General features: G+C 45.3%; 1 protein-coding gene across 1 annotated transcript; it reads right to left on the reverse strand.

The window, feature by feature from the left end:
- Positions 1-240: 240 nt before the first annotated feature.
- On the reverse strand, positions 241-2,138 carry LOC118103261 (slit homolog 1 protein). The gene is given in 3 exon segments (XM_047339038.1): positions 241-694; positions 696-1,714; positions 2,001-2,138. Coding segments are annotated over 2 exon segments (1,077 nt in total). The 5' UTR covers positions 1,713-1,714; positions 2,001-2,138; the 3' UTR covers positions 241-634.
- Between the last annotated feature and the right edge of the window lie 8,287 nt (positions 2,139-10,425).

A 10,425-nucleotide genomic window follows, 5' to 3' on the forward strand; every position in this document is an offset into this window, starting at 1 on the left:
GTGCAAAAAGTCACGATGCAAGTTCCTGGAAAGTGTGATAAAGATATTTGACCAGGAAACAAACCAACCATCTGCTGCTTCAGGTAAATTAAATCAAATGCCATAAAGTAACTTCAGTGTAATAAACCTTTTTACCCTGCAGGTGGCGCTGTAGACTTCATTGTAAACAGCTGATGGCCACTGTAGTGAAAGTGTGTTTCTGTGTTGTTTTCTATTAGAAACACAAAACGTACAAATAAATGTCACAACATCCCATTTAATGCTTTTCCAAAGTAAGAGTCACATCAGGGACATTAACAACATGCGACCGCTTCATTACATCCATTCACATAAAAAATTATATTTGCTCTTCAAAGGTTTTATTAGAAAATAAACATTTCTTTATTACAGGAGGGAAACTAATGTAAATATGATGCAGTTCAATAAAGTGTTTTTATTGTGAAGCAGATGCTGTGTGAGTGAAATAAAAAGCTTCTCTCAGCTTCTGGGTGCAAAGCAGATGTGAAGAACCCCAAAAGATAAACTGCACAATCCAAAATCTCTCTCCAGGCGTGCAGATGCTGCCGAGGGATTTAACCGGCAACCTGAGTGGGTGCAAACGAAGACGGATACAAGGGACAGAGGGACGGTGAAGTCAGTGGACGTCAGTAGTCAGACTCATCTGAGAGCTCCCCCTGCTGCGTCCAGTGCTTCCCCCTCTTCTTCTTCTTCCTCTTCCTCTCGCCCATCAGCATGGCGGCCAGCAGAGTGATCACCACGGTGATGGTGATGATGAGCACGGTGACCGTCTCGGCGATGCACAGCTCCGTGTCCACGTCCATCAGCCGGTAGTCCTGCAGGACGGCCGGCGCCTCGCAGGTCAGGTTGTAGTAGTCATCCAGGAAGAGCCTCTGGATGCTGCGCAGCTTCCAGAAGAGCCTCTGCAGGTCACAGTCGCAGTTCCAGGGGTTCCCCTCCAGCAGGATGTGGGTGCTGTAGGTGTGGATGCTCTTGAACGTCTCGAAGGACACCGTGGACAGATGGTTGTTGGCCAGGTTGAGCAGAGTCATGCTGACCAGCGGCTTGAAGACGGACATCTCCATCTCGCTGATGCGGTTCCCGGCCAGGTTGAGGAGCTCCAGGGAGCGCAGCATGGAGAAGATGCCGCTCCGCAGAGAGGCCAGCTGGTTGTCCTCCAGGTGGAGGTGCCTCAGGCTGCTCATGGAGGAGAAGGACCTCACCTGGATGGTGTAGATGGAGTTGCTGGTCAGGTTTAACCTCTGGAGGCCGTCCAGGTGCACGAAGCTGAGGCTGTCCAGGCTCGTGAGGCGGTTGCGGTTCAGCTGTAGCTCCCGAAGCGAAGCCAGGCCGATGGAGAACCCTTCCGTCAGGCTGGAGATCTGGTTCCAGCTCAGGTCCAGTTTCTGCAGGAACTCCAGCTGCGAGAAGCCGCCGTCCTCCACCACGCTGATGTTGTTGTTCTGCAGCAGGAGGACGCGGAGCTTGCGGTTCTTGCTGAAGGAGCGCTCCGGGATGATGGAGATGTGGTTGTCGGACAGGTCCAGGAGCTCCGTGCCAGGGGCCACTCTGCTGGGCAGCTGAGTGAAGAGGGCCCGAGAGCAGATGGTGAACTTGAGGTCTCCTCGACAGTCGCAGCCCAGCTCACACCAGCTGCTGCGAGTCCTGGAGGTCACCTCGGTCACCACGAGCAGGAGGAACACCAGCTCCTTCATGACTGGAAACAACAGGAGATCAGTATTCAATCTTCATGAGGATGTAAATATGTCTTTATGATTTGATTTAAACAATAACCACGTTGTTGATTGAAAGAAACTGAATACAAATTGTTCTGTCCTGTTCTATGCTCATTAACAAATCCTCCTCCTCCCCAAATAACTATTAACAAAGAAAAAGACCTAGTTTATACATCACAACAGAAATCATCTGCAGAATGTGTTGGTATCTCAGGAGGCTTGAAGAGGAAAAACAATCCATTTGTGAAGCAAACATCGTGTATTTACTTGTTTTGAATCTTGTACAGAATCTGTTTGCTCTGCTGTAGTTAAAGAGGAAGAAGAGAGAAAAGAGCAGTTTCTAAAAGTCAAGAGCAGCTAAGAAGTACTCAGCTAAAGCTGTGAACGTCCTCCTCTGCTGTTGAATGAGTCAGGGTCTGTTCTTACCAGCTGCTGCTCCCTGCGTCTGTTCACCTGATGGTCGTCAACGTGCAGCCGGCAGCAGGTGGAAACTGCACATGATGGACGAGGGGGAGGGCAGGTCGGCGCTGACGAGCGACACCACAAAGACGGAGTGATGGAAAGAGACACAGAGAGGAGGAGAGGAGGAGGGGAGGAGGAGGAGGGCGAGCTCGTCAATTATTCACCACACAGCTCTGTGGCTGAGTTGTGGGGGGTTAACAGATTGGTGCTGAACTGGGCCACAGAGAGAGAATTAGAAGGTCGGGACAGATTTGATTGATTGTGGCTGTTTATGAGAAAGTTCTCTCCAGGTTTATTTATAGATTTTCATTTTTCCAGTTGTTCTGATCAGGATTAGTGTCCGAGGCAAGAATGGGTTTTTAATTTGTTCACATTTTCTGCATCGTATTTGCTGCCACAAATAACATGAGGGGTTCCTCGATGTCCTGGAACAGTCAGAACCAGGGTGAGGTCAAAGGTCAGAGTCTGCTCCTGAAGGTGCCCTGGGATTTTCTACTGATTATCTTGGATTAAGGGTCAGAAATCTACGAAGAACAGATATGTGAAAGGCGTCACATATAAAACGACAAGAGAGAAGAAAACTATTGATTAAGATGAAAGAATCATCCTGAAACACAAAAGAAAGACATCTTAAAAATCTAAATAATAAAGGTTTTTAATCTGCTGAAGTTCTGAGTCTTAACAGATATGAGAATCCAGCTGCAGCCAGATGTGCCATTATTTACCCTCATCTGTAGGATGAAGCAGGGGTTATTGGATAGACGCTGAGCGGACCTGTTGGTCACAAAGAGTAAGATTAGAGTAATACATCTAAATCCTCGGGTCAGATAAACCACTCTCTGCCACCGTCCTCCCTCCACTAATTGAGGAGTGGGATCTTACAGCCGTCCTGCAGGTCAGTGCTGCTCGGCTTAGAGAGGACTCACATATTTCACTTTAGTTTTGTGATCACGTCTCAGAAGGAGCAGGACTGTGACCTCCTCTTCCTCCTCCACCTCCTCTTCTTCTCTGGGTTTGTGTCTTTTCCTTTTTCTGTTCAATCAAACACAAACACATCAGAATGAATTGGCCTCACCAGTTGTCTTCCTCCCTGCAGACAGTGTGTCGGTGGTACAGTAGTGTTTCCTCTAACAGATATTAGGTGTCTGCAGGGTTCCAGTTTCACAGCAGCCCTTTGATTTGACCTGGATACTTGTGCTGCAGCTGGACACCACTTGTGTTACCTCCCTACTGTACACTTAACCTGATTGTTGCAGGAGTTTCCAGTGTCAACAGGACCCTGCTTCAGCTGCAACAGCTCACACCTCCACAGAGTCAACTTTACACGATAATGAAGAACTGACGACTGAGGAGAAACTCTAATGTTTGTGTAAACCTGCAGACAATCAAAGGGACAGAGGTGGAAACATAACCTCCTTGGTGGAGGTAGAAATCATTAAGTATGAAGCAAATACAGATTTTCACTTGATATAATGTTTCTACTGTTATTCCACTTATACTCTGACAACTAATACTAGTACTGTAACACATACTTCTACTATCACCCCTCCTCTAATCTGCTTCCAGTCCTACTGCTAATAATAATCTGCCAACACAGAGCAAGTGGAGGATCTCTATCCAAGTGATTTTCTGTATCTGTGTCGTATGGACGTTACTGTTAATTCATATCGTCTGTTAAGTGTATTTCTAATCCTGCGTCCCGGCTGCAGCAGCATCTGCTGGTGGTCCCTGCTCACATGTGTCCAGCTGAGGGCAGCGAGTGTGTCCAGGCGTCAGACTCCCAGCGAGCAGGAGGATTACAGGAAGACAGAGGAGCACATGGAAGCTGCTGCGGTCTCAACCAAGACGCTAATCGTTAATCCCTGTGGATGAGGATTACCTCCGTGTTCTGCTGCTGCTGCTGAGGGGAACATGAGAGTCTTCATCGAGAGTCTTCATCGAGCTTCCTTGTTACGCTTGTACTGGAAAAATTAACTAAGTGTGGTTGAAAACTATTTTGTAGTTGAGTGTAAGATTTTGCAGACCTGTCTAAAGGTTTTTATGACCTGTAGCTACACACATATACAAACTGTTCAAATACTTTATGACCTGAGCTGTTTTATGGTCTGAACTGTGTCGACCTGAAAACTGTCAGACAACTTTTTATCACTTATTTACTCTCCAAAGAACTGAATGTGTGTCTGCGTATCTCCAAAGGAAACATATGTAAATCAGTTCCCTGTGTTTGGAGAACTTTACATTGGTTCATGAGGCAGAAACGTTTGTACAACGAAACTTACGATAACTGATATAAATAAACTCCTTCTGCACTATTCTAATCTAGCTTTGTGTTCAATCACAGGATTATAAATATATATATAAGAGTATTTCTCACCTCTGCTCTCTGATCATCTTTCAGGTGCAGCACTCAAACTGTAGTTTTTACTAATGACCAGCAGGGGGCGAAACAGGCCTGTTTGGAAGGAGAAGTACAAGTATTAGGAGCAGCAGCAGTAGTAGTAATATATATATATATATACATAATGCACTTTATATATTTGTAAAATAATAATACAAATTAAAATAATAATAATTCGGAATGATAAATATAAACCTGGAAAGTGAGCATTCTATTTAAACCTATAGATATCAACGAGCAGCTAAAGAGATGAATAAATCATTAAATTCAGGGATTTTGATGTTACATAGTTTATTTGATTGATAGTTAAAGATATCTGAGGTGTGTGTGTGTGTGCTGATTAGTTAAAACAGTCACACTGTGACAGAAGCATCGTCTGTCAGTCGTCTCGCTCTCACTCTCTCACACCTCAGTCCAAAAGAGTCAAAACTCATTTATTTACACTTGACATGAAGCTTCTTTACAGAGCAGCAGTCAGTAAACTGTGTGTGTGTGTGTGTGTTAACAGCAGACCTGTAGGTGTGTGTAAACTCGTACAGTACGTGTGAATGTGTGTCTGTGTGTGTGTGTGATGTGCAGAGGTGCTGATGAAGGAAGCATCGCGGCGGCTCGTCCTCGCTCGTCCTCAGATCCAACGTGGCGTCTCTGAATCACCGACAGGAAGAGACTCTGAGAGGTCACAGAGGTCAAGGAGCGGAGGGGCCGGAGCAGGTTGTCCCTGCCGCTGTCAAGTCCTCAACCAGGTCCTCAGGTCTGACAGTGACGGGTGGTGTCAACGCTGATGGGATTTTTGATTAATGCTGTTGTTAACGAACACACTGGGAGAGAGAGAGCTGCTCACAATATGAACAAACTAACACAAATTAAATTCTGATAAAGCAAACATCTACTAAACCTGTAAAAATGTTAAAATCTGTATTATAAACTGATATAAAGTATTTTTTACTTGTTTTTATTGTATAAATGTTTATATTAAATCTGGAAACAGTGATAAACTAAAGTCCTGATTGTAAGTCTGAAGAACAAACTGGTGTCAGATGTGATGACAGTGAAGACACTGATACAGACTCCTGACTGAGTGTGAAGCCATTTCTGTGAATAACCTTCATCACTGCTGTCGCCACCTTCATCACGGAGTGTTGGTGGAGTCGTCATCTTCATCATCTTCATCATCTTCATCATCTTCATCTGATCTTAGCTTTAACAAATGTTCACAAACACTAGACTCAGAAGTGTAGCTGATTTCTACGTAGAATATAAATCCAGCCTGAGGATGAATTACACAAAATTTACATGAATCAAAATCAAACTGTGTGCGTGTGAGTGTGTGTGTGTGTGTGTGTGTGTGTGTGTGTGTGTGTGTGTGTGTGTGTGTCTGCAAGGGGAAAAGGTCAGTGAGAATCTGATTCATATACAAATATTTACATCGAGCACAACGAGAGACGGTGAAGAGACGACTCAGAAGAGGAAGGTACTACTACTACTGTCCCATCTGATAACATGGGGGAGGCATGTGTGACCTCTGACCTCTGTCTGTCTGTGTGTGTGTGTGTGTATTTGTGTGTGTGTGTGTGTGTGTGTGTCTGTGTGTGTATTTGTGTCTAAAATAGAGCTTCCAAAGCCACGGTCGACAGAGAAAACACCTCCGGGGAAACGGGGAAAAGAAGTGTGTGTGTTGTTTGAGTGTGTTTTCTAACTCAGTCTCTCTCTCACACAACACACACACACACACACACACACACACACACACACTGGGGAGAGAGTCTCCAGCGGTCTCTGGTTGTCAGTGTGGATCCATCAGACCAACAGGGGGGAGGCCGTGACCTCCAAACCAACACTACTCACTTCTCTTCCTCCGTCTCCTGTTTCCTTCTTCCTTTCCTCTACGTCTCATCTCTTCTTCCTCTTTCTCTTCATCACCCGTCTCCTCTTTTTCTTTTCCTTCCTCCTCCCTCGTCTCCTCCTTCCCCTGTTTCCTGTTTCTGTGTCTTCTCTGCACACTTGTCCTGCTCTCAGAAGAAAAGGTCAGCGAGGTTCGGATTCATGCACAAATATTTATATGAGTGTGACTGGAGGAGGTGGTGGAAATACTTGTACTGCAACTACAACAAATACCACTGTACTACCACCACTACTGTTACTGCAACAGAAGTACTGCAACTCTACTAGAACCTAGTACTAGTACAAATACTACAATTAATGCTGCAGCTAACAAAATACTGTGATTGATACCACTGGTACTGCTTATAATACTACACCAACCTTTCCCCATCCTCTTCCTTCCCATCAGTATTATGGGTCTAATAATACATAATAAGTACTTACCTAATAAGTCACATGATGAGGATTTAAAATAAATAAATACATACACTTGAATCTTAAATATGTTTGTTTTACTTAAAATGAATCCGAGTGAATTCAGCTTGAAGTGAATCAGCAGATAAAAGATGTTTGGAACCGACGCCTGTCGCCTGTTGGGAGCAGTTGTGTCTTTCAGCCTGTGGCATTAATATTTCATGACCTATCCACCCACCTCATCTGCTGGGGTTGACAAAACAAACACGCTGATCCAACCTGTTTTGCCATATTGACATGAAGGGGGTGGTGTTTGAAGGTGTGGGGGGGGGTTAAAGGTCAAACCGTGCGGGTGAAGACGCTCGGTGAAGCGTCGTCTCCGGAGAAGTCGCAGAGAAACATTTTCCTGTCAAACACAATCACGGCCGAGCGTAAACAGAGTCCGTGTTTACATGGCGACATGTTTACAGTGTGATGTCAACAACGTAAACAACACGCTGACTCGTGTTCAGCTTCCTGAGGTTGTTCTTACTCATCTGTTTTATTCATTTTCAAATTTTGGTAAAAAATTAATGTAGATCTTTACGTTTTTATTCAGGGTTTTTGAAATTATAATTATTTGATGGGATGAAAAAAGGTTGAAACGTCATGATTGACAGATGAGACTGACCTCGATGCTGTGACTCCGCCCCTAAGACTCAGACTCCTAAAGTGCAAGATGGCGGCGCCTGTATACTTCAGCTTCATTTCTTTACAACAGGAGGAAGTGGAGACGTGTCGTCCATCTTTAATTACACTCGTTAAGAGAGAGAAAACGTTATCAGACGGATTTCTTCCGTCTTCCTGGAGCCTCACGGTTTTCTGGGTGTGTCACCGAGCTGTCAGTCAAACCTCTGGGCCGCACAGGAAACTCTGTGGTTTGACCTGAGCGTCACGCTGAGGTCGAAGCCCGCGGGCTGCTCCCAGTAAAGGTCAGCAGCAGCATCCCGCAGACACACACACACACACACACACACACACACACACACACACACACACACACACACACACACACACACACACACACACACACACACACACACACACGTCCTCTGGAGGTTTTGTGACCTTTTAGCTGCACACTGACTTTGACCACCTGCAACTTCTGAAGCTGATTTTGGGAAACAAACTGAAATCTTGTCCAGATTTGATCCATTTTGATTGATCATCTTTTATAAATTGTCTCGTCCTCTTACTGTCAGGTTAACAGAGGTTGACGCTGTGCAGCTTAAAATCTACATTTACCAACAACTACAGAGAAGAAGAAGAAGAAGTAATAGTCGTTCTTTATTTGTGTACTGTAATTCAAAAATAAATTTGATACCAGCCTGATTGTACATTAATATTTACCTCTGTGTGACTCTGCTGAGAGAACGTGACCTTTTCTACAAGAACAAAACAACGCTCCTCACAGGGACCAGCTTCATTCAACAAGAAGCCAGTTACAAACCTGTAGGACAACTATAACTCTGCAGACACGTGTGTGTGTGTGTGTGTGTGTGTGTGTGTGTGTGTGTGTGTGTGTGTGTGTGTGTGTGTGTGTGTGTGTGTGTGTGTGGGTATAAACAGGCACTGAATGATAATGTGCTGCAGTTATAATAAAACATCTGTGGTCATAGAAGAGAAGTTAAACGAGCCGAATGTGTTTTTACAGTCCGAGCTCAGATCTGGGTTACAGTGACGAGAGGGGGGAGGTGGAGGTGAAGGCTGAGGCTGTGTATGTGGGTGGGGGTGGTGGTGGTGGTGGTGGTGGGGGGTTCCTCCCTAAAAGCCTCCCCCTGCCTGTTAACACCAGCCATTAGCTCCCTGTCTAAACCTTTATGGCGGCTTACACTGCGTCTGCTCGGCTGTGAGGAGCTTCCTGTGTCCGGCAGAGACAATAACATGGTGGTCATCAGGGGCGTGGTCATCAGGGGGTTGGTCATCAGGGGTTGGTAATCAGGGGCGTGGTCATCGGGGGCGTGGTCACACCAAAGCCTCTGAGCAGGACTGAAGGTGATGAGACTAACATCAAAATTCCTTCCTGTCAGATTTCCTGCTTTCCTCTTTATTTATTCATGTTTTATTGTCTGCAAAACACTTTGTATCCATTATTGTAACGTCACCACAAATAAAGTTCAGGTCCATAATTCATGGTTTCCTCTGGCGGAGCAGGAGTGTGATTCACCTGGATGCAGGAGGGCGAGCAGGGGGAGTGTGTGGTCGTCGGGCGGAGGTAATGCACAGTGACAGGCCGACGGGTGGAGACAGAGACGGAGGAGAGGGATCAGTGTTTCCTGCTGCAGCTCTGCATATGGACCAGTAGGAAGGAAAACATGAATAGAAACACACTTGGGTGGAATAATCGATCGGTCGGCGATCACTCAGAGTCTCCGTGAGGAGCTTCTGGAGACTTTACAGGTTACTGTGATTTTAAAACTTTAGAATTTACCTCTTGATCCTTTAATAGACAACGTTTCCCACTGGAGTCATAAAGATTGGATGATGTTAGTTGAATTTCAAAGATAAAAATGAATTGTTGGGTTCCTGAATTGGTGAAAAGCATCGTGGGGAATGTAAGAAAGACGAGTTACCGGAAACACCTGAACAACAACTACAGGTGACACTGGAACACAAACGTCAGTCAGAGTATCTGAGTGTTTGTGTTGCTGAGCGGTTTAAAAACAGGTCAGCAGCTCTGCACTCGCTCACAGGAACTTCACAGGGTCCATACTCTCCATCTGGGAAAAGGCCTGAGTGGTTAGAGATGGGCATTAAATATTTCATATCTTCTCTATGCAGCAGGAGCGACTCACAACCACATGTGCTCCTGGTCATTAAATACTGGACACACAGGATGTTTACAGGGGGGGGTGGTGAATAAAGACTGTCTATCTATCTATCTGTCTGTCTGTCTAGATTTCTTAGTTCTCTTTCACTTCTACATTTTCAACCTGTTCTGGACTTTAGTTTTTTGTCGTTGTGTGATCTCAGGTATCTTCCCATCAGAAACCATTGAGTCGTCGTCCTCCTGGTTTGTAATGTGGTGAATCATCTCAGTGACCATCACATCAACAGCATCTCTCTCTCTCTCTCTCCTGGCCTCTCCCAGTGGGCCTCGCCGGCGGCCCGTGGTGGCGGGTGTGTGACGCAGCGGCCCACAGAAGCTAAAGTGGGACACACAACATCTTGCTTGGATGATTGATCACGTCACAAGCGGGCAAAGTTAACCGGCTGAAGACTGCGGGAGAAGAAAAACTCTCATAAATGATTCGGGTCGGGTCATTAAAGATGTAGACAGAGTTCTGCACTCTCTCACATGCAGCAGCTCTCTGGCTACTTAAGAAACACCTTTATTTTAATATTAGACGACGATTAGGAATTCCTCTCTGTCCACTCCTGTCTCGTCAGGAGGAAATATCATTTATTAATTAATATTAACTCCCGCAGAATAAAATGAGCAGTTTAAACACGGTCAGGCTTTGATTTTTAAAATAAATAAATCTGAGCTGCAGCTGG

This window comes from Hippoglossus stenolepis, chromosome 24 (assembly GCF_022539355.2).
Source record: "Hippoglossus stenolepis isolate QCI-W04-F060 chromosome 24, HSTE1.2, whole genome shotgun sequence".
In the NCBI taxonomy this organism is placed as follows: domain Eukaryota; kingdom Metazoa; phylum Chordata; class Actinopteri; order Pleuronectiformes; family Pleuronectidae; genus Hippoglossus; species Hippoglossus stenolepis.